Below are 24,387 nucleotides of genomic sequence, written 5' to 3' on the forward strand. Positions count from 1 at the left end.
GCAAAGGCTGGTAAATGTTCACAAAAACATGAAAAAATAAAAGACAATAAATGGATACCCAGAAAAAGGAGAGGAGCAGCGGTCAGTGTAATCATCCTAAATGCAGGGAAAACAAGCGCCTGACCGAGCCAGGCCCTGCACTGATTCCCCACTCCCAGGGAAGGGTTGCCACGGAAGAGGTGCCAGACTGACTGCAGGGACCAAGGACAAGCTCCACCGACGCAGGGAAGTCTCAAGGAGGCTGAGAGAAGGATCCGGGGCTGGTTCCCAAGCATTCCTGCCTCTCCTTCTCTCCAGGAGAATGGCTGGGTGGGGGGACCCTCTGTTGGAGTCTCTCTGCTGTCCCACTTGTCCTCTGGGCAGCTATCAAGGTTCTGAACCCCAGGCTGGGGTCTCTGACAAAGTTCTTTCTAACCTGTTCTCTTCTCAAACTGAGGAAGCAACACAGAGGCTTCCACCTCACAGGTTGTTCTCAGTTTGTCCCTCTCTGGCCCCTCCAGCCAACCACAGGGGACCAAACTGCCTCCCCAGCATCAGAAGTGCCCCCACAGCCCATACACCAAGCTGGTCATGATTACAAGGCAAGAAGGGTGAGATGGAAGGTGCTTGGTCTGATTCAGCATAGGTGGAGGGCTAGGAGAGGGGTGGGACAGAGCTAGCAGGGATAAGCTATTAGGGACCTGGCTGCAGAGACACTGGGAAGAAACAAACCCAATGGCCGTGGAAGTGGAGAAACCCGACACTCAGTGGTAAGAGGTTGCCCCCGAACACCATTAACCCCAAACATGTTAGATGTCCCTCTACCCAGGGAGGAGGGAGTTTCAGGAAGATGACCAGACCTAGACGTAGAGTTGCCCCAAGAGAAGGTGCAAAGAGAATTTCTCTTCCAGTACTCAGACCAGGGAGACTGTCTGCCCGACTCACTCACTAGTGGGGACTGAGCAACTTGTACCCACTGGCCTGGGAATGGGGACTTCAGGAAACACTGTATCCAGCAGCAGTCATGAGCTCCCCTGAGAACCAAGATCCCCAAAAGAACTACAATTTCAATCCACCAAGACCCATCCTAACTACCTTAAGGAATCTGCCTTTTCCATCTTGATTTTCCTAGCAAGACACAGATCTGTCCATCTTTTTCTCTCTCGTTTCCATGTTGTCACTATGTGGATTAGGTGCTCCTGGGTTGGCTGAAGGATAGATGGGCAACTATATTTTCAAGTCACTTTAATCCAAAAGAAGTCCTGCCAATGCCCATGTAGGGTACCCAATTAGCGATGCCCAGGCCTTCTCCTCCTGTGTCCTGAGTGCAGGCCCCACCAAGCTGTTGGAATTTAACCATGGCATTCACCCAGTGGTACTTACAAGTAGATGCTGGACTCATTGCCTCCCATGTCTGGAGACTGAAGTTTCTGCACAAGGATGACAATGATGCCAATGAAGAGCACAAAGTTAACCTGAGAAGCAAAGAAACAGCAGTGAGAACGGTTCTGAGCAAAGACTTTCCACACCCCTGCCACTACACTGGCTGTCACTCCCTCAGCAAGGCCCTCTTCCCGTCAGTCAAGATCCCATCCAGACTTACAATGGCAGCATTGCAAGTACACATAAGATGGCAGCACGGGAACACTCACTCCCTCCCCAGCCTCCCTCCATGTCACTGAAGCCACAGAAGAGAGGGATAAAAAGAATCCCAGGAGAGTACTGAGAAATAGCAAGAGCTGTCATGCGTGAGCCGGAAAAGCGAGCAATTTCTGGAAAAGACGGAACAAACAGCGTCAGGGTGATGGAAAAACAGCCATGCAAAACAGAGAAGAGGCTATTGCAGAGGTGAGAGCTGTCCTCTGGAGAAACTCCAAGTTCAGAGTCACTGAATACGGAGAACCAGAATGGAGAACAATAAGGATTATTAATTAAAGGACTGCCTTTGAATGGCAATAGCATTTACCTTCAGGGGTCAGGGACAAAAGCTCTCTAAACAAAGCAGGAAGCTGTGTGGATGGTGAGAAAGCAGGAGGGAGGGGAGTAAGTAAATAAAGACAAGGCAGGAGGGGAGTAAATAAATAGAGACAATGGGCTTCCCTGGTGGCTCAGATGGTAAAGAATGTGGGAGACCTGGGTTCCATCTCTGGGGTGGGAAGATCCCCTGGAGAAAGCAATGGCAACCCACTCCAGTATTCTTGCCTGGAAAATCCCCATGGACAGAAGAGGCTGGCCGGCTATAGTTCAAGGGATTGCGGAGAGTAGGACATGACTGAGAGACTATCACAAACATAACAATGGGGACTACACAGCAACGCCTGCCTGAAGTGAAGCCGAGCTCAAGGAAACACTAACTTATTAAAAGATAAGAAATATTGAAAATAAAATAATTAAGCATTCAAATCAAAATTTAGGGAAAGAGTACCATAAATTAAATTTCTACTTCCTTTAAAGAAGGAAGTTAAAAATAAAAATTCATTAAAGAAATATGAAAAAAGTAGATAATCAATGAAGATAAATTTTTTTGCTTTTGTTTTGCTTTCACAGATCAAGCAGAATGATAAAGGGCCTTCCTGGAGGGCAGTTTTTGTCAGTTTTGCCTTCTACTACATGCCCAGTGTCTAATCAGCACTTGGAATTTAGCACAGTCAATATTGTTAACTGCATACGTTAGTCCCTCCAAAAAGAGAAAATGCAATTAAACAAATTAAAGGATGAGAAAGAGGACAAGACAACAGATGTGTACAGTATTTTGAATCATCACAGGGAAAAAGATCAGACATGGTAAAATATAAATTAATAAAGTCAAATCAAGATGTAGAAATCAGAACAGCACAATGACCTCAGGAAAAATTTAAAAATAATCAAAGATGTGTGTATTAAAAGGCACCAGCCCAGATCATTTGACCAGCCAGTTTCATAAGACCTTTAGGGAAGATGGAATTTACATGCTATATCATTATTTAAAAGCAAATAAAAAGAAAACCTCCCAAATTACCTATGAGGTGAACAAAACCCTGCTATACCCAGACAAGGGCAGAAACCATGCTCACACACACGATCAGGCACATGTCTAAAACCAAAGAACATACAAAGAACAATGCAAAAGCTATAAACTGAGTATTAACAAACAAAAAATTTAGCAGTGCATTAAAAGGACAAACAGATCAGGGCAATAAAGGTTTTATGCCAAGAGGAAAAAAAAAATCAAGTAACATTTGTTGTTGCTGTTAGTCACTAAGTCATGTCTGACTCTTTGCCATCCAACGGAGCCCGCCAGGCTCCTCTGTCCATGGAGTTTCCCAGACAAGAATACTGGAGTGGGTTGCCATTTCCTTCTCCAGGGGATCTTCCCAACCCAGGGACTGAACCCACATCTCCTGCACTGGCAGGCAGATTCTTTACCACTTAGCCATCAGGGAAGCCCAATATTTGTTACATTAACAGATTAAAACAATGAGCTATCTTTATCCCCATAAGATTGGTGAATAGTTCAGTAATCAAAACACCAATGAAAACATGAGAAATGAGCACTTTTATAGTCCACATGTGGAGGGCAATTTGATGTCCAAGAAAATATTAAATGTATATATCCTTTGCCCCAGAAATTCTACTCCTGGAGATATATTCTAAAGACACATTCATACATACTCAAGGGTATGCACAAATATATCCACAGCAGCATTGTTCATCATGAAGATAAACTGGAATATTATCAATGTTCATCACTAAAGGAATGAGCAATTAACGTCTCCAAAACACAGTTGATAAAAGTTGACATCTATTCCTTATTTTAAAAAATACACACTGAAACAAGTCAGAAATAGAAACTTTCCTAATTCAGTGAAGGGTAGCTGCCCAACACTGTAGCAAACATCATCCTCAACAAAACCAAGGACTAAACAGCATACATATTGGAAATGAAGGAGAAAAATATTTTCATTTATAGGTTATATAATTTTCCATGAGAACCAACTGAAAAGGGATAAGAACCAATAAAAAGAGCTTCAAAGGTAACCAAGAAAGGAAAAAAATACACAAAAACTAGTAGATTTCCTAAACACCAGCACAAATACACCCACTAGAAAATACAACAAAAGAATAATTCCTACATACGAGCCCAACCTGAAAGACACCATAAAGGTAAACCTATCAAGACAACTTAAGAACACTGTACAGAATGACTCTGTGAGAAAGACTAAATAAATAGAGAATCATGCCATATTCTTGGAAAGGAAGACTTAGCGTTTTAAGAAAACCACTTCTCCTCCAAATTTGCTCATAAATTCAGCGGCGTTCCTATAAAAAATTTCAACCAGTCTTTTTCCTTCAGCTTGACACATGTGCAAGTCCATGTGAAAAAGTAAATGTGCAAGAAAATTCTGAACGGAAAAAATAACGAAAGGAATATTAGCCACAGCAGATATAGATTATGGTAACCAGCACTACGGGGTACTCGCCACAAGAATAGCTGCATAGATTAGTAACATGGAGCAGGAAGTCTGCAGCTAAATACAAGTAGACTACATTGAGTGGTTATAATAAACTTCCATTTCTACATAATGGAGAAAGGATGACCTATTCAATAAAAATATTTAGAGGGTGGGATGTCTATCCATTGGGGGAAAAAAAACCAACTTGGTAAGATTAGATATCATTTCAGATCAGAGAAATAAAATTTCAGACGGATTAAAGACATACATGGAATGAAAGTGGAAGTGTTAGTGACTCAGTTGTGTCCGACTCTTTGTGACCTCATGGACTATAGTCCGCCAGGCTCCTCTGTCCGTGGAATTCTCCAGGCAAGAATACTGGAGTGGGTTGCTGTGCCCTCCTCCAGGGGATCTTCCCAAGCTAGGAATCGAACCCAGGTCTCCAGCATTGGCAGGCAGATTCTTTACCATCTGAGCCACCAGGGAAGCCCATCATACATGTAATAATCCAATTTTTAAAAATTGTTATAAAGCAATTAAGATTACTTTTATATTCTCAGGTTGGGAAAGACTTCCAGAAACAAGAAATAAGCCTCAGAATTCATGATGAAAAGGCCTGGTGGTCTGACTGTATAAAACCATGCAATGTTGGAATTATATTTACAATATGTGTAACAAATGAAGCATTACTATCTATCAAACAGTAAGAAAGATAACAACTGGGCTAGAAAAAATGAGCAAAGAAATAAACAGACAGTAACCAGAAAAAAAGCAAATTGTCAATAAATGTGTCCAAAAAATTGCTTTGCTGCACAAGCAATGTGGAAAAATTAAAACAATGAGCTACATTATCTCCCACAAAGCTGTGCAAAAATTTAAATGATTGAAATTACAAGTGCAGACAATGATATGGGATACGCTTTTTGACCTGGCAATTCTACTTCTAGGGATTAATTCTAAAGAAATATTCACACATTCTCAAAACTACGCAGAGAACTCTTCATAATAGCATCTTCCATAATGAGGTAAAATGGAATAAAGACAAATGCCCAACACTAGTGAAACAGCTAAATAACTTGCACGTCCATGTTGCAGAACATAACACAGCCGTAAAAAAGGAGGTTGGTTTGTGTGGTGACCACTTTATTTCTCCTCTCCCGGACCTTTCAGCCCATACCTCTCTCTCTCTCCTGCTTCTTGTTCCAAGCACACTCACCATTATGGAGCCAACTACAGGACCTTTGATCACCCACCACAGAGCCGTGTTGTCATTCATATCCCAGCAGCTGTAAGACAGACAGAAAAAAGAGAGATGATGCTTGGGAGCCGGGAGCCCTGCAAGACAATGGGGTGGCACTTCTTCCCCTGTGGCTCTGGAGCGGGGCTGGCTGAAAGGAGAGCTGATGGACTGTACGCCCAAGCCCAGTCCTGGTCCCAGCGCTTTGGCGCTCTCTTCTGCTCCACTGTCAAGGCAGCAATTGGAGCCAGGAATCAGGGCACTGCTGGGCTCCTGGGCAAGGCCCACGTTCCCCCTTGAGACCTCAGGTTCTTGGGGATGCTGTCTCAGCCTCAACGTTCCCCCCTCCTCCCTGAAAGGAGAGCAGTCACTCAGAGCTGAGCCCAGAGGCAGAGTAGGGCTCTGAAACCTTGTGCACTCCCTCACTGGGTCCCAGCTGAGACATGGCAGGATGGGTCCAGCCACAGCAGGTTCACGGCATAGTCAGTGCTCAGGGCTGGTGGTGTAGCCAGGCCCGGCGTCGGATGGTTTGTCTGAGACAGTCAACATGAAGTTCAGGGCGTTAACTGACAGCCTACCTGAGGCTCTGGCCCTGGCTCTCGAGCATGTACTCACCCTGTGTCATCGAAGTAGAGCCTCAGCATAGCCCACACGGACACACACACAGTCGGAGTCCCTGGATACAAAGAAAAGGAGCCCCATGATAACAGGGAAACTAATAGTCCCAGTATCCCCCTCAGATCTGGGGCTTCTGGGGGCCAATGGACCCCTCAGACATGGGGTTCTGGTCCATGGGGCATATCTCCCTCTTAGACCTGGTGTCCTGGGGACCCTAACTGTCCCTCATACCCAGGCCTTCTGGGGCTCCATGTCTCCCTCGGACCCTGGGCTATCTTGCCTCGCTGAGCATATCCCCTCCCTCAGCCGGCAGGCTTTCTACAAGGAGAAGAGCAAGAAAGTATCCAAGATCCAGCAGTATGCCATAGCTGTGAGGCAGGGCAGCACCTCCCTAGCCTCCCTCCTCTGACTAATACTCCCGGATGGTGGGACGAAGGACATCCTGCTCATGGGGCCTGAACCTGTCCAGGCCACAGTCAGAGACCTACCCCAGCCAATGATGATGTACCAGTAGAAATATCTCCTCTCGGGGAAGAAGGTCTCCACCAGCAGGGTGAAGAGATACAGGCCCTCGATGAACAGCCAGAAGTAGTTGGATACGACGCAGTAGTGGAAGAAAACCATCACGGCCTTGCATTCCACCTACAGGGCGAGTAGGGAAGAGGAGGGCGGTGCAAGCCCCCAACAAACCTTGAAAATCCAGCCCAACAGGACCATGGGGAATCCTGAGGGCTCTTAGCTTAGGCATCTCCAGCTTAAACACCCCTTGGGTCGGAAAGACTCAACATTCCTGGATTCAGAGTCTAAAATTGCAGCATCCTATGAGTCTGAACCAAAGTTGCCCATGGAGGCAGCTCTGCATATGTAAGAAAAGGATGGGGATGGGGTGGGGTCAGGGGGTACACACAGAACCCTCTCTTCTCCCCAGGCTCACTCTCCCCCACTTTCTGCCCCTTCCCCAGCCCCCAAAGAAGAGGAGAATAAAGAGGAAGGAGACTCCTTGGTACAATAAAGGGTTCAGATACCACATGGGTAAATGGGATACCCTTGCCCCCCCAGAAGTCTCATAGACACCCGCCTCCAAGTGTGCCCTCTCAGGTCAAGGCATTGTGCTCTGAGCTGTTCTCTTTTCTGCTTACTTCCAAAGCTATCAGAACTGGGTAGGTGGTATGGAGGGAACCCCAGTCAATCAGTCCCTTGGCTCCATCTTGGGCTAAAGCACCAGTGACCAGGCCAGTCCTCTCTCTGAGCCAAGTTCCCTCCTTAGTCAAGTGGGACTTGACATTCTCCACCTGACCCGCCTCAACTGCTCTGCCAAGTATACCCACAGGCCAAGGAACAAGAAGTGATGTCAAGCCGGGGTCTCACCGGCTGCTAGTAACCTCATGGTCATTCCTGGGTGTCTGTGGTCACTGGGGCCAACATCTCAACCTGCAGGAAAACACCTGGACAGCGGGGCATTGCAGGGAGGACCAATCGTGGCGGGGCTCAGCGCACTCACAGTGGAGACAAAGCAGTGATTGCTGTCCTGCTCAGCATAGAGGATCCAGTCTTTGATGAAGACGGAGATGGCCCTCAGCATAAACGACACGAACAGGTTCATGTGGATGAAGTTGCGGGTGCAGTGCAGCTTCCTACGCCCATGGGCGGGGAAGACAGATGCCTTGAAGAAAGGAGCCCCACAGCCTTCCACCCTCCACCCTGGGGTCCGCTTTGGGACCACAGACTCCACAGCTTTGTCTCAAGGGGGTTGTCCACCTAGACCACGCCTTCTTCCCAGCTCTCTAAACCCGCACTCACTCCCAGGCTCCCACCTCCTGCCCCCCTAACTGGGGCCATACTGTTCTCTCCTGTGACCTCTCTCCATCCAGACCAGGAAGATAATGCGAGGGGCGTAGGTCTACTGCCCCTGGTCTGCCTTGCTGTGTGTGGCCCTGGACAAGTCAGCTGTCCTCTCTGGGGTCCTATCTCTTATTGTAGGTCTCTTTCAAGAGACGCCCAGGGCTGACATCCAGGGCAGGAGTCGGGGGTGGGAGGCACAGAGCCAGGGCTCTGTACTGGGGTGGGCTGCAATCACTGGACGGCTGTCGGGAACCTCACCGGAAACGACACAGGATGACCATGGCAGTGGTGAGGGTGACGAGGGACGTGCTGTAGCCGACTGTATACAGGGCCTTCACCGACAGGTAGTAGTAATCCTGGATCAGAGCACAAGGCACAGGGCTCCATGTGGGGCCTGCCCCCGGCCCCCTTGGGAGGGCACCAAGCCTCCCAGGCCAGGCCTGCCCACCTCTGGGCGTGCTACCCAGCTCCTCCTTCCCCTCTTCTCTAGTTGATCACATCTCCTCCCCCCGCCATCAGTCCCTCCACCACCCCAAGCTCCCCAAGCCCATTCTCCCTGAGCCACCTCCTCCTTCTGTCCATCTGCACTGCGCAGAAGCTAAATGCTGGTAGAGTGCAGGAGCACTGACCAGCCAGAACAGAGCCAGCCTTTAGCCTGGAGAAGGATCCAGGGGGGGGCCCTGCTGGGCCCTGCATTAACCCTACAATGGCTGGACCACAGAAAGGCAGGAATCTGGAAAAGCCACTCGGGAGGTGGTGGACACATGGTGGGGGCCGGAAGAGCTCAGGCAGCAAGACAGTTGTTTCTCGGCCTAGAATGAGTGAGTGGAAGTCCTGCCCTGCGTGCATCTGGCCTCACAGCAGGCACTCGTGGATGCTGCCTGGGGACTCGAGTTTCTGCAGTTCCATCAGGAGTCGGGGCCCCTGGGGGACACAGGCTTCCACCTGCCTCGTTGGCCCCATCCCTCCACCTTCAGGAGGGCAGCAGATACTCACCTGGTCCCCAGTCTCATATTCATACTCCTCAAACCCACAGGCATCGAAATAATGCGGGAATGGCTCCGACCACCCATCCTCCGTGCAATTCCGGCTCACCACCCTCATGTCTGCAGCAAAACAAAAATGCGGTGAGGCACATAAGTGATGGAAGAGGGGGTCTAAAATTCTTAATGGCCTATTACTCCTTAAGTAGCAATTCCTGGAAATCCACATGTCCATCTGAGAAGCATGGCAGCCGCAGGTTCATGAGATCTTCCAGTGTCCGAGTGAAAATAATAATTGCTTAGCCCTTATATTAAGAACATGGGGTACAGGGGGGCCCAGTGAAAGCTGACCTCTAAACAAGGAGTGAGAGGATTGAGCCAGGATGAATCCAGCCTCTTTCCCTCTAGGAAAAGGCCTGAGCCCCTCCTGAAGGCCCTGGAAGAGCACAGGAATAACCTGGGATCACAAATGCAGATTCCTGGCTCAGGAATCACCTTTGGGGTGGTGTGGCAGGAGCTCTCGTCATATCTGGAGAAGCTCCAGGTGAGGCTTTCACCGGGAGTTCTGGGCCTTCCAGGAGCTTCCGTGGTGTCCAGGGGGTATGAGGCTTGCTTAATTAACAAGGACCAGACCTCCATTAACCTAGCATCAGATCTTATTAAGATACATATTCACATTAAAAAAAAAAAAAAGACTTCTGCCTTTTCAAGTTTAGAAGTCTGTTTCCTATCACTAATGTACTTTAATTTTCTTCAGCTTGACTTTAAAGGCCATTTTGTAGGACACCAGAGGAGGCAGGAGTCATTTGCTGTCTGCAGAGTGGAGTCCAGTCTGGTTTTCACCCTGCCTGGGGCCTTTTAGCCTTTAATGATTGCTCATTTTATTCTCTCTGCTTCTGACTGTCTAAGGGTGAACCATGATGTCTAGGGGAAAGGAAAAGGCAGCAGCCCCCTTTGCCTCCAGCCCAGGCCCTGAGTGTGGCCCCAGGCTGACCCCTCTTCCCCGACTGGCTTCCAGGGAGTTTACCTGGTGTATTAGGACACCTGGGGGTGGCTCTTCCTTTTACAGGACTCAGGGGCCAGGAAATCATAAACAAAAGACATCTGTATAAAAGGGGTTCCAGCATCCATGCTGCTGGAAGAACCCCTGCTCAGAGGCCAAGGCCATCTCTGGGGAGCTCGGACAGGGACAAAGGCAGCAGCCAACACAAGAGACGCCAACACTTTTCCAACCTCGTGTCCTGCTGATTGAGTTGGAAGATCCAAGGCCAGTTATTTTCAATCAAGAGTCAGATACACACTTCCTGGGGCTTTGGGAAGCACCAGAGGGTGGGGGATCCTGCCATAAAGAGAGCTCTGCCCAGAGCAGGGAGACTGGTCTCTTACTGCAGCTCAGATTCTGAGTCGTATGTGACCCAGGACAAGGAGGATGTCTGGCAGGCCCAGGAGAGACGAGGTCACTTCTGTCCCACAGTTTGATGCCAAATGGTTTTTTCTTCCAGCAAATCTGTTTCAGGCTGCTATTGGCACCCTCCTTCCAAGTCCCTCTGAACGTTTCTTTCAGTAAGGCTGCACGTCCTAGGGGACCATGGCAGTGGCCAAGCCCTTCCCTTCCCTGGGTCTCCTCTCTGCTCTGCCCACATCAGGGTGGTGGGAAGAGGAAAGGGAAGCTGCACTGAAAAACATTTTTTTAAAAAAAGTATCCTGGAGATACAAGCCATTTCCTTTCTTTTATTTTCCTTCTTACCCTTTTCAAAATATAGTGTGGGCTCAGAAAAGTATAAACCTTTTTGTTTAGAACTATTCCATGAATCTGCTGGTCTATTGTTCTGATAGAAATCTCCGGAAGATGGAGTACTCTTCAGACTGCCAACACCCTGCAGTGGCTGCGCCTACTTCACTAGGCTGTTTTCCTCCAACAACTTCATAGAAGCACAGAATCTTAGGGCAGAGGTTCTCAAAGTGGGTGCCCTCCCTAGACGGGCCCATTAGCATCACCAGGGAGACTGGCCAAAATGCACATTCTCAGGCCCCACCCAGACTGCTCTATCAGAGACTCTTGGGGTGAGGTTCAGGAATCTGTTTTAGCAAGCCCACTAGGTGACTGTTCTGAAGAAGGGAATGGCAACCCACTCCAATATTTCTGCCTGGAGAATCCCATGGACAGAAGAGCCTGGTGGGCTACAGTCCACGGGGTCACAAAGAGTCAGACAGGACTGAAGTGACTTAGCATGCAGGTGACTGTGATCACAAAGTATGAGAACCACTGGGCGACTTGCGGGAGCTCCAAGCTATCACAGGCCATTTAATCCAGGAGTTCTTTTACTGAGATCTGTCCTTTCCTGAAATTATATGCACGGTGTTCCGTCTGAGCACTTGCATGCAAATTTCCATGGAGAAAACCCACAACTTCATCAGAGAAGGAAAGTGAGCTACCAAAGACCACAGAGCCACAGAGGGCATAGCCCCGCCTGGAAGGGGGTCCCCAAGCTCACAGGTTAGCTCCCTGTGACCTCACATGTTAGACGTCCTCCCTCTAGCCAGCCCATGGTCAATTTTAGCTCATCCCTTACCTGAGAGATCCAAGGATTTACTGTCTGCAAAACCGAACTCTCCTGCAAAACAGACGTGGACATGAGTCAGGACACTTGACCATCAGCTTGCCAGGGCTATCCACTGCTTACTCTGCTCCCTGGAAGGTCAAGGGTGCCCCTAGTCTAGAGAAGGGGGGCTAGGAGGAGGTGGGATCTCAGCCAAGAGGAAGGATCGCACACAGCAGCCACACACACTGTACCTTCCAGGGCCATCTCATTTGCTTTGTATTTCTATGATGCTAATGGTGGCTCATGACTCAGTTCTCCCCACTGGATGACAGGGTATGGAAATGAGACATTGTCGGGTGGAGGGGAGGGCCTCTGGAGTGAGAGAGGACTGGAAGAGGGTGACTGGCCTTTTCTCTTTTTCGTCTTTCCTTGTCATTTGTCTAACTTGTATAAAATAGTGCATATATGTTGGTGGAAAACTCCTAATTTACCTCTACCTCCACCATCCTCTCTGATAATCATAAGTTTGCTTTCTGTCTCTGAGTCTATTTCTGTTTTGTAAACAAGCTCATTAACCAGCTCTTTTCAGGAAAAAGGACATAGAATAGCAATATGGATCCTGCTCTCGGGTTTTTTGTTTGGTGTTCAACCCTCCATCTCAGCCCACAAACCGCTCCCATCAAAGGAACCCCAGAACTCTAAACATTTCCTCCTCAGATATATTTTTCTCTTTCTCTCCCAATTCTTCATTTCCACCTCCACCTTTTTTAGGCTGAATCCTCGGGCAGCAATGAACCCGCATCTCCCTCTACTTTTCCAAACTGTGTTTTCAAGGTCCAACTGACATGTCACCTCCTTCAGGAAGCCTTCCCTGACACCATCATTAGTTTGCCTGCATGTCAAACTAATTAGTTTGCCTTGTTAGGTCTCTTCTGCTCCAGAGTCTGCCGTACATTCCAACTCCGTGGCCCTGGGGATGTCAGTATCGGCATGGGCTCACACACACAGTCAGGCCTGTATGTGTACAGAAGCTCATGCCAAAGCACACAGGTGTCCTTGCTTGCTGCCCCTCTATAGGCGAGTCCCATCTTCCCAAACAAGCCCATGGGCACCCTGAGACCAGGGCTGCAACCTTCCATCTCCCTGTGTCTCCCCAGCTTCCAGATGGCCAAGGGTGGAGGGGAGGGAAAGGAGGGATGAGCCCAGCCCCTGATGAACCTCTCAGTCCACCCCCACCCACTCCTAACAGTCAGCTGGGCTCCTTCTGTATGGACAGATGATCAGCAGTCTGTCCTCTCCAAGGTTCCTCTTACCGATGGTTTCCGTTTCCCAGACTGAAACAGAGCGAGAGAGAAAACACAGAGGTGAGCAAGGTTGGCTAAAGTCAATCTGCTCTCTGAGCCCTGCTGATGGTGCCCTCCTCCTTCCCACTCCCAGACTCTGAAGAGAAGTTGTGCTGAGGCCCCAGAGGCCTGAGAACTACAAGCTGGGATTCTACTGTTCTACTAGAGACTTCTACCATTCCTGCAAGAACAGGGCACAGTTACTGAGAAAGAAAGGCATTCCAAAGGAGGGGCGAGATGGCGTTCCTGCATCTCCAACAGTTGCAGAGCTGCAACTATTACAATGAGCATGAGATTCAGCCCTGGGAACCAGGAAATAAAAGGAAAACTGCGGTTCTCAGCTTTCTAAGTGTTTAAGTCAAGTCTAACTTTGTGAATGGGGATGCTAAAAGGCCCTGCCTTAATGAACCATTAAGAGGCAGGTGTAAATAACACATTCATTGTGCGATTGCCAGAGGGAGGCATAGAATCTGAAAGAAAGGGTATCTTCAGAAAATTTTATTTTACTGCTGATTCATTTTACCTTTTCTGTGCGTGGTGGAAAAGTAGTCCTGCCACGGCACCTGACCCAGAGTAGCTGTCCTGTCAACTTTAAACAAATGACTGAATGAAAGGAGCACGTGAATGGAGGAAGTGATTCATTGGTTTCTATAGGAATGAATTAGAAATTGGGGCTGAATCACTGGGCTGCCACCCCGCTTGATGAGCCACCATTCACACTGTGTCTCTCCTTTCAGCACTTCCTGTTCTACTCTGGGTTGCATCCAGTTCTCAAGCCACTGTCAGGATGGGAGAATTTAACTGCTGGACTGGCCTGGACTGAGATTCTGGAGGTAGGAGGCATGGCTAACAGGCCCCAACAGAAAGTCGGGGAGGCAAGATAGGGGCAGCACAGCTAGACCCTGCCTTCTCTAGTCCTGGGTGGGGAGCCAGAGGCGGGGCCGGGCATCCCCATCACGCGGCCTCTGTCTCCCTGAACCACCTCCTCCAAGCAGACACCTCGGCAGGCAGAAACAAGGTTGAAAAAAATTGCCTCTGCCTCTGACATGGGCTAGAGGACACTAGAGTGAAGCACAGCTTGGAGCCTCTCTGATTCTAGACGGACGCTGGCCGAGGCCTTAGGCACGTGAGGGAGGAAGCTGAGGACCAGGTCTCAAGGGACTCAGGCATGGCTACACAAGTGTCTCAGAGCCTCTAGCCCCTGTAGGAGCCCCTACCCTCCTTCCTCAAACCAAGGCCCAAGCCCAGGACTAGGTGGTCCATGCGTGGTCCTCAGTACATCATCTGTCTGGAGCCCAGTCTCTCCATCTGCCTCTACCCAGCCTAACTCAGCAACCCTCAGCCTGCCACCCTGCTTCCTGGGATACCCACAGAGTTGGGGCAGAAGGCCAGTCTGGCTCCAGGCCCCTCCCAGTGTCAATGTCCACTAAAAGCAGACACCAACCTTCTTTTGGGGTCCATGAGTCTCTGCCAAGGCAGAAATAGGCCTGGAGAGCCCACCAGACTCACATCCAAAGGAGAGATCCCTCGGAATCCTTTCCCCTCAGGCCCCTCCCCATGGAGAGCAATCATCTGGCCTCCCTGTATGAGTGATCGTGGTGATAACATCAGCTCACACTTACGGCTGACCATAAAGCTGCACCCAGTCCTGCTAAGGGACTTCCACCAGCATCTTCCACTTAAATTCTCCCAGTCACCATTCCACATTCCCATCTGATAGACTAGGAATGGGGGGACAGAGGGGTGACTGCCCTGCTCAAGGTCCCCAGCTGGGTTACGCGATGGAGCCCACATCCGAGAGCCTAGCCTTGCCCCACCACAATGACGCACCTCTACAGGGCCTTGCCGTGTGTGAGGGGTGCTTCTGTGTCCCTTTGTGCACGGGGGTCCCTGATTTCATCTCACCAGCACAGAGCTCCGAAATGGGAACCACCTCCCTGCAGGGTGCCCCCGGTCTTTGGTGCTTGTCTCCCAGGAATGCCTGGGGTCTGACTTGGGGGAACAGGCTGGACCAAGTGTAGCCTGAAGAGGCCCTGGGGGAAACCCACCTTGGTCTGGGTTGAAGATTCGGAAGAGTTCAGGGCAACTGACAAGGACCATCTCACCCACGTGGGCGGGCTTCCAACACGTGATGTTGTCCCACATCCCAGGGCACCCTGTGAGGATGAAAACCACGGTGAGAGGGCATCCACAGTCCCTCCCCCCACACACTCACAGAGCACACACAGCTCACACAGAGCATACACACAGAGTGTATACACACACAGCACACACACACAGAGCACACACACACACAGAGCACACACATAGAGTGCGTACACACACAGAGCACACACAGCACACACAGAGCACACACAGCACACACAGAGCATGCACACACACAGCACACACACACAGAGCATACACAGCACACAGCACACACACAGAGTGTGTACACACAGCACACACACACACAGAGCACACACAGCACACAGCACACACACAAAGTGTGTACACACAGCACACACACACACAGAGCACACACAGCACACAGCACACACACAAAGTGTGTACACACAGCACACACACACACAGAGCACACACAGCACACAGCACACACACAGTGTGTACACACAGCACACACACACAGAGCACACACACAAACAGAGCATACACACAGAGTGCATACACACACAGTACACACAGCACGCACACACAGAGCACACACACACACAAAGCACACACAGCACACACAGAGCACATACACACACAGAGCACACACACACAGAGAGCACACACACAGCACACACAGCACACACAGAGCACACACACAGACTGCATACACACACAGCACATACACACAGAGCACACACAGCACAGAGCACACACACACACAGAGCACACACACACAGACCACACACACATGGAGCACACACACATGGAGCACACACACATGAAGCACACACACAGAATAAATACACACAACACACACACAGAGCACACACACACACAGAGCACACACACACAGAGCACACACACAGAGCACACACACACATGGAGCACACACACGGAGCACACACACAGAATGCATACACACAACACACACACACAGCACACACAGAGCATACACACAGAGTGCGTACACACACATAGCACACACACACAGCACACACACATAGAGCACAGACACACACACAGCACACACACAACACACACACACACACACACAGCACACACGCAGCACACACACACACGAGCTCTTCCACATCCCCAGACTCCACATCACTGTGAGGTCCAGCTTCAGATCGACCTCCTGGGTGGAGGAAGAGGCAGGAACTGGCTGGCCTGAGGATGCTCCACTGCCACCACTACCACGTGCCCCGGCCACCCACTGACTTTCGGGACAGGCCTGGAGCGGAGAGATGGAGTGAAAATGAAGGAGGAACCAAAGGAGGAGCACAAACTGGTCAGATGAGGGTGGGGAGGAGGGCAGAGTCAGCCAGGAAGAGACCTACGCAGCCAAACCCCAGGACTATGAAAGGACTCGGAGCACAGAGGGACGGGGGGCAGGGACCACCATGGTGGGGACGCATGCCCAGATCAGGTGAGCACCAAGGGATGGAGAGGAGTAAGGACAAACTGAGAGCTATTTAGGAATCATTAAGACAGTGACTCACAGCATGCGAGCGGCCAGGAGGAAGAAGAGGTCAAGTGTGAAGACGAGATTTTCAGATTTGGGGCGCTCAGTATATCCTCCAACCCCTGTGCCCACTCTCCTCCCAGCCCCTACCAGCCTCCCGCTGTTCTCTGCACTCCTTGTCACTCCATCCTCACCTCTCCTTCATGCTTCACCCCTCATCTGACTTCATCCCTCCTCTTCACTGAGAGGCCTCTTGACCTTACTGGCCCTCATCATGGGGCCCCATCTGACCGAATGCAGGGGCTCACATCTGCCCTGCCCTCGGCCCTTTGCTCCACTCATCTTAGACGATATCAACAGACTCAAAACTTTTCTTCCAAGGAGCAAGTAAAATTAAAAGACATTTGCTTCTTGGAAGAAAAGCTATGACAAACCTAGACAGCATATTAAAAAGCAGAGACATTACCGACAAAGGTCTGTATAGTCAAACCTGTTTTTTCTAGTAGTCATATATGGATGTGAGAGACCATAAAGAAAGCTGAGTGCCAAAGAATTGATGGTTCTGAACTGTGGGGTTGGAGAAGACACTTGCGAGTCCCTTGGACTGCAAGGAGATCCAACCAGTCCATCCTAAAAGAAATCAGTCCTGAATATTCATTGGAAGAACCGATGCTGAAGCTGAAGCTCCAATACTTTGGCCACCTGATGCGAAGAACTGACTCATTAGAAAAGACCCTGATGTTAGGAAAGACTGGAGGCAGGAGGAGAAGGGGACAACAAAGGATGAGATGGTTGGATGGCATCACCAGCTCAATGGATGTGAGTTTGAGCAAGCTCCGGGAGTTGGTGATGGACAGGGAAGCCTGGCATGCTGCAGTTCATGGGGTTGCAAAGAGTCAGATACGCCTCAATCAGTGAACTGAACTGAACTGAACCAGGCTCAAGGGCTTCCTGACAGAATTATACACACAGCTCCCAAGCCTGTCTCCGGTACAACCTGAGGGCTGCCTCTCACAGCCAGGTGCCTGCTGGATAGCCCCACCTTGAAAGGCCCAAGCACCCAGCCTGTCTAAGACTCAACTGAGCATCTCCTACAAAACCTGATTTCCTGTCTCAGCCCCAGTTGGAATCCTGGAATCATTCTCATTTTGTCACCTTCTTCATGCTCCGTAGACAACTGGTCACCAAGTCCTGCTGTCTGACAGTCAAATAGTTGTGGAATCCATGCACGTCCACCTGGTCAAGGGCAGACCACTTTTCCCTAGGACCCTGGTTACAGCTTCCCCATTGGTCTTCTCACTCATCCCCACACACCTGTGACTGCGAGCTCTTCCAAAGACAGATGTGACCGGGTCACACGGCCACCACTATCAGTGAGCACCAACCAGTGGCCCTATCACCTCAGCTCCTTAACATGGTCCCTGAAGCCTTGTCCTTGCTTTACACTCCAGCACAAGGGGCATGGGCGAGGCCACGGGGTGAGAGGTCATCCAAGGAAAGGACACAACCTGAGAGGGAACTCCATGTGTTCCAGGTGGGCAGAGAAAGTGCACAGAGTGATACAATCAGGACAGAGGGGCAAAGGCAGAGACAGGAGGCAGTATGTGGCGTGTCTGATGGCAGAGTGCAGACTTGCAGGAAAGGGACCTCACCTGGTTAACCAGGCTCTAAAGCAGGACTTTGGAGGGCTCCTCTGCCAGGTACAAGACAGCCTGTGCCTGTTCCACCCCCAGGGCTGTGGGAAGGATTAATGAGTTCATACATGGAAAGTTGTCGGAAGAAAGGCAGACTCACTCAGTGCCTGGTCACCATTGTTATTACCACTAATCTCATTATTTCACTTAGGTATCCCTGAGAATCATTCCCCTGAGACAGACCTAAGCAGAGAGATGAAATAGAGCCCAAGCAGGTGAAAAGGGCCGGTGGAGGGCCCCTGGGCAGTCACAGAGGAAGCCTGGCAGGCATTGGGCAGGGGTGGGGGTCTGGGGTGGACCTCCTGAGCTCACAGTCACTCTGTTGGGGCCCACAGGTTGGGGTCATGTTTAGATCAGAAAGCGTCCAAAGTTGCCATGTGCAAAAAACCCTATCTCTTAGAATTCAGACCTGGCTACTTTAGAATGGTTAGATAGCATCACTGACTCAATGGACATGAGTTTGAGCAAACCCCAGGAGACAGTGGAGGACAGAGGAGCTTGTCTTGCTGCAGTCCATGGGGTCACAAAGAGTCGGATGTGACTTAGCAACTGAACAACAACTTTAGAATTCACATGCAGTCACATTAACCCATCGTATCCTGCTTCCAGAATGACTGCATTTGGGAGCTAGAAGCATCACAGAAAGCTCTGAGGATGACAAACCAAGATGATGAGGATTCTGGGGGCCACATGAAGGGAGATGGGTCCCAGGCCTGTTACTGGTGACTCTTGTCCGCCCATGACAGCAGGACTCCCCCTACACATGGCTAGTCATGATAACATGTCCTTGAAAGAGACCCACCAGTACATCTTTGGCTGACGTGGCCCGTGCTGACCACAGAATGGCCGTGGAGTGTGGCTGCGTCTGGCCCACACCCTGGAGCCCTGGCCAACAGATGTTCCTTAATGTGGAACATTAGGCCCTGGCACAGCCAGCTGCTTCTGCCAGCTGACATCCCTGAGGCCCAGAACTTGTTAGATGAGTGAGGGAACATAGTCACAAGGGCCGAGGGGCTCAGGTGTAGGTGGCACAATGGAGGAGGGTTCCCAGGTTGAAGGTCAGAGACACAGAGGCAGTAAGGGATCCATCCTCCCAACAACTGTTTACTGAGCAGCTAGCATGTGCCACGGCCCATCAGGCCCAGGGCTACAGTGGTGGAGAAAACAAATTTGAGAAGTTCGCATTTGAGGGCAGCGGGAGGGAAAGGACAGGGTGCCCCTTCCACATTGGCAGGGCGTCAGTGACTCGAGTTTTGCCAAGGGCTCACAGCATGATTCTGGCAAGTCTCCACATCCTCCAGCCTGACTCAGTTTCCCATTTAGCACATCAAGGGTTGGGTGACTCTGAGTGGCCTCCCAGCTCCTTGAGTGATCAGAGCTCAGATCTGGGAGAGAGTCACTCAGGACCTGCTGGGATCAGGAAGGATGGCCAGTAGGCTAGGGCTACTTTCCCTGGCCCCACTGCCCGGACAGACATCCTCAACAGGGCATCTGCCAAGGTCCCCTCACCTGCCCCACGGCCCACCACACTCTACAAGCCCTCCTGGTTCCTGGCCTGCCTCCCCTCCATAGACTAAAGATCCTAGCACCAGAGCAGGTAGGAAGCCTAAAAGTAGAACCCAAACCTTAGGGCCCAAGTCTAGTGTCTGGGTTTAGGAGACTATGATATTGTGATAAAATAAATTTGATATCGTGATATAATAAATCATAATGACTCTGATATTGTGAGACTATGATATTGTGGTATAATAAGAATTACACATTTGGTCTTCACCCCAGATTCCTGACTGTTTGGTGCTATTTAGTCACTAAGTTGTGCCCGACTCTTTGCGACACCATGGACTATAGCACACCAGGCTCCTTTGTCCTTCACAATCTCCCAGAGTTTGCTCAAACTCATGTCCATTGAATCAGTGCTACTATCTAATCATCTCATCCTCGGCTGGTCCTTTATCTTTTCGCATTTAATCTTTCCCAGCATCAGGGTCTTTTCCAATGAGTCAGTTATTTGCATCAAGTGGCAAAGTATTGGAGTTTCAGCTTTAGCATTAGTCCTTCCAATGAATATTCAGGGTTGATTTCCTTTAGGATTGACTGGTTTGATCTCCTTGCCATCCAAAGGACTCTTAAGAACCTTCTCCAGAACCACAGTTCGAAAGCGTCAATTCTCTGGCACTAGGGCATAGAGCTCCTGAAACCCTGGGAACAACCTGAGTGATGGTGTCAGAGGAGCAGCTTTCATTATTCATAAGCCCCTTTCAGCCATACCTGAGTGTATGTTCATGACATGGCTCTGGAGGATAGGGACTGGTCCACAGGGCAACCAACTGTGGGATTAAGGAACTGGAACTTTCAGCCCCACCTCTCACCCTGGGGCCAGAAATCGAGTTAATCATCAAAGGCCAACGATTTAACCTATCGTGCCTACATAATGGAACATCCATAAACCCCTACACAATGCGATCTGGAGAGTTTCTGGGTTGGTGAACATATCCACATGCCAGACAGTGGCACATTCCACAAAGACAGAAGCTCCCACACTTGGGATTCTATTGGACCTCATCCTATGGACCTCTTCATTTGGCTGTTCATTTATAAAATCCTTTATAGTAAACTGGTAAGTGTGTTCTGTAAGTCATTATAGCAAATTATTGAGTGTGAGAAGGAGGCCATGGAAACCCCTGATGGGTAGCCAAGTCAGACTGAAGTGTGGGTTACCTGAGGACCCACAATGTGCAACTGGCATCTGAAATGGGGGAGCAGTCTCCTGAAACTGACCCTTCACCTGTAGGGTCTGTGCTAACTCTAGGTCGTTAGGGTCAGATTTGAATTAAATTGTAGGGACATCCAGTGGGTATCCACAGAAAACTGGAGAATTGCTTGGTATGGAAAACGCACACATTTGGTGTTGGAAATGTTGTGAATAGATAAACAGTTTTGCTTTATGGGACAATGTCCTTGATCCCATAGGGAGCTCTCAGCCCTCCACCCACCCCTCTGGCTGGCATCACCGGGGTCAAAGGAGACACAAGTCTTCTCAGGGCTTCCCAGGATGCCTCGTGCACATTTTTCCTACAGTTATCACCTTTCAGCTGGACCTGGATGAGAAGGGAGGTGGCGTCTGTCTTCTCTCCCATTCTCGATGGGTTGGTTCTGGCCTCAGGAGCCTCAGAGCTGAGTGCTCCCAAGAACACTTTCCAGGGAAATGAGAACTGGGTCTGGGCTCCTGAGAGCACCTTGGGCTGTTTCTTTTTGTTTTTTTAACTAAGGACGACGACTCATCTTCCTTCCACACCCACGCAATACGTCCAGCTTCTCTCTCCCCATCTGTTCCAGACTCCAGCCCCAACAGCACTAAGCTTTGTTGGGGCTGGAAGATTTCAAGATGCCTTTTCTCTCCCTCCCTCTCCTCCTTTTGCCTTTTTTTCATCTTCTCCTTCCCTCCCTCTTCTTCACTCACATATTCAAGAAATATTAAGTGCCTGTTAAGAGTCAGATACTGAAGAACAAAAGTGGGATGAATAAGCACGACTGGTCTTGGCTCACCCAGGGCTTACAGTCTGTGACCACGGGAATAAATTTGGATTTAATGCCAAATGCTGAAGAAGACCTTGGATGGTATATTACTTTCCCACCGTTGCTGTAACACAGAAAACTAAGTGGCTTACAATGACCTGATTTCTTATCTCACGGTTCTGGAGGTCAGAAGTCAGAAAGGGGCCAAAGTCAAGGTGCGAACATTTCTTCTGGAGGCTCTAGTGAGGAATCTGTTTTCTTATCTTTTCCAGATTCAGGCACCCACCCACATCCCTTGCCCTGTGGCCCCTTCCTCCATCTTCCAAGCCAGTAGCATAGCATCTCCAAATCTCTCTCCTTGGAACCTCCTGCTGCCTCCTGTCACTTATAAAGATGCTTGTGAATATACTGAATAATCCAGGCTACTCACCCATCTTAACATAACTATACCTGCCAAGTCCCTTCTGTCTTTTAAGGCAACACAGTCCACTGGCTTTGGGGGATGAGGATGTAGGCATCCTTGGTGGGGACATTATTGTGCCTCCCCTGGAGGGGTTTTAAGACAAGGAGGCACGCGGCCTGGTTCGGCTGTGTGGGAAGGTATACATTACAAGAGCAGGAAAGCAAACACGAAGACACGCCTGTCAGGATGTGGCAGCAGTTGGGAGGAGGGTGGTGGGGCTCGATGAAGAGCCACGGCAGCCGAGATAGAATGGAGTGCTGTGTAGGAGGGTCTGCAGACAGGACTTGGTGGCAGACTGGCTGGACACAACCGGTGAGCGTGCCAGGGACCATTCATGCTCATCCATCCCACGTGACTGAGTGCTCACTCATGGTGAGCGGGCGGGGGATGACAAATGGGTCTCAAACACCCCTTGCAGACCCTGCAGCCTTTCTGTCTCTCCCCTCTCTGCAGCATCCCTGGAGGTGACATATCCAGGGTGGCAGTGTTCCGAGATGGATCTCTGAAGGACTAAGTGGAGTCAAACTCACCTCCCCCCTCTTCCCACCACACTGGCCTGTGACGTGCAAGCAATGAACGTTACAGTACTAAGTCTCTGAGATGTTAAGGCTCATTTGCTACTGCACCATGGTCTAGGCTACCCTGTCTTATGCAGCAAAGGGGAGAGAGGCACCGAGGTTGGCACCTGGGTTTGAGTGTCTGGATGGCTAGATGACTGAGCCACCGGCCACAGTGGGGAGGGCTGGATGAGAAGCAGGTGGTGGAGGGAATCAGCAAGCTGGAACTCAAGAGTGTCATCTGGGGTGTGTTTAGCTTGAGATGATGCAAAGAGCCAAGCAGAACTAGATTTCAAATAGGCAGTTAGATAAAATTCTAGTGTTCAGAAGGGAGGTTGCCACTGGAGGAAGAGAATAAGAAGCGGTCAGCACAAGGAAGTTATGTAGGGCCATGGGCCCAGATAATATGTCCAGTGAGAGGGTGTAGATTTGAGAGAAAAAAAAAAAGAGAGAGAAGAGACTAGGGCCTGGCCCCAACAAAAGGAAGGTCACCACTCAGAAGAGAAGTTGGCAAAGAAGACTTGGAGGGCTGGCCAGAAACACAAGGACAACCGGAAGATACTGATGACACGGCTGCAGCAAACTGCTTCAAGGAGGAGCTGGCAAAGTGCATCAGACGTGGTTTCAGGGTCAAGAGCATTCCCGTCCTCTTTCCCCGTGCAGAGGAAGTCAGAACAGTGTTCTTCCCTGGGAGAACTCTCCACTCTGACACCCCAAGCCTCCCAATTCTCCATGAAGCCTGCCTACGCCTTCCTGGCTCAGTCTATCCCACTACAAGCCTCGATGGGGACTCAGTGAGAGGAATTCAGGCCCAGGGAGATTTCTGCTGGGATGGGAGGTGATGGTGGGCACACTCTCTGGGGCTGCTCCCGCTGAGACGCTGATACGCACAGCAGCCAAGGAGACGCAGTGCCTTGTGACAGCAGGAGGGGAAAGACCACTTGGGCAGGTTGGATGGAGAGAGAATGCAAGAGCCATTAGCCCCGACTGGAACAAAATAAGGAGCTAATCTCAGGTTGTCATGGCAATGATTCCGTCCAGTTCCACACAGCGTTCAACACTCATGAAACCAGGGGGACTCACACAAAGGCACCATCCCCTCTTTTGAGAAGCTGCCCGAGGCTGCCTGGGTATTGTTAGAACAAGTCCCTCATCTCGGCACACGATTCAGGGGTAAAAAATGATTCAACATACTGAAATTTACTTCACAGCCAATGTTGCTGATCCATAAAATGCGGACCAGCTGTGAATTCGGTGCTAGGGGAGTGGAGAGAGGACTAAAGACACAGCCCTTCTCTGTGGGAGTCAGTGGTCCTCAAAGTGTGGACCCCCAAGAAGGAGTGCCACTGGGAGCTTGCCAGAGGTACGGCTCTCAGGCCCCATCAGATCCACTGGGTCAGAAACTGGGGCTGGGCCCAGCAATCCGGGTTTTAACAAGCCTTCCAGCAAGTTCTGATGCAGGCTTACATCTGAGAAGGAACCAAAGGAAAACAGGTTTGGACAGAAACTGAACCCTTTGTCAGATCTGGGAAGTGAGTTCCTCAGAGGGAGGGTCCCTGC

At 49.9% G+C, this 24,387-nt stretch overlaps 1 protein-coding gene across 2 annotated transcripts in view; it reads right to left on the bottom strand.

The window, feature by feature from the left end:
- ADCYAP1R1 (ADCYAP receptor type I) overlaps window positions 1–24,387 on the bottom strand; it is a 44,806-nt gene that overhangs the window by 12,657 nt on the left and 7,762 nt on the right. For both annotated transcript variants that reach the window (XM_068972923.1, XM_068972922.1), the window contains exons 3-12: window positions 15,027–15,134; window positions 12,949–12,969; window positions 11,666–11,707; window positions 9,106–9,215; window positions 8,368–8,465; window positions 7,769–7,901; window positions 6,756–6,909; window positions 6,265–6,325; window positions 5,629–5,698; window positions 1,363–1,454 (exon numbers count right to left, since the gene is read on the bottom strand). In XM_068972923.1, coding sequence (XP_068829024.1) covers window positions 1,363–1,454; window positions 5,629–5,698; window positions 6,265–6,325; window positions 6,756–6,909; window positions 7,769–7,901; window positions 8,368–8,465; window positions 9,106–9,215; window positions 11,666–11,707; window positions 12,949–12,969; window positions 15,027–15,134 — 889 coding nt within the window. The remainder of the gene's footprint in view (window positions 1–1,362; window positions 1,455–5,628; window positions 5,699–6,264; window positions 6,326–6,755; window positions 6,910–7,768; window positions 7,902–8,367; window positions 8,466–9,105; window positions 9,216–11,665; window positions 11,708–12,948; window positions 12,970–15,026; window positions 15,135–24,387) is intronic.

This window comes from Capricornis sumatraensis, chromosome 5 (genome assembly GCF_032405125.1).
Source record: "Capricornis sumatraensis isolate serow.1 chromosome 5, serow.2, whole genome shotgun sequence".
Taxonomy (NCBI): Eukaryota; Metazoa; Chordata; class Mammalia; order Artiodactyla; family Bovidae; genus Capricornis; species Capricornis sumatraensis.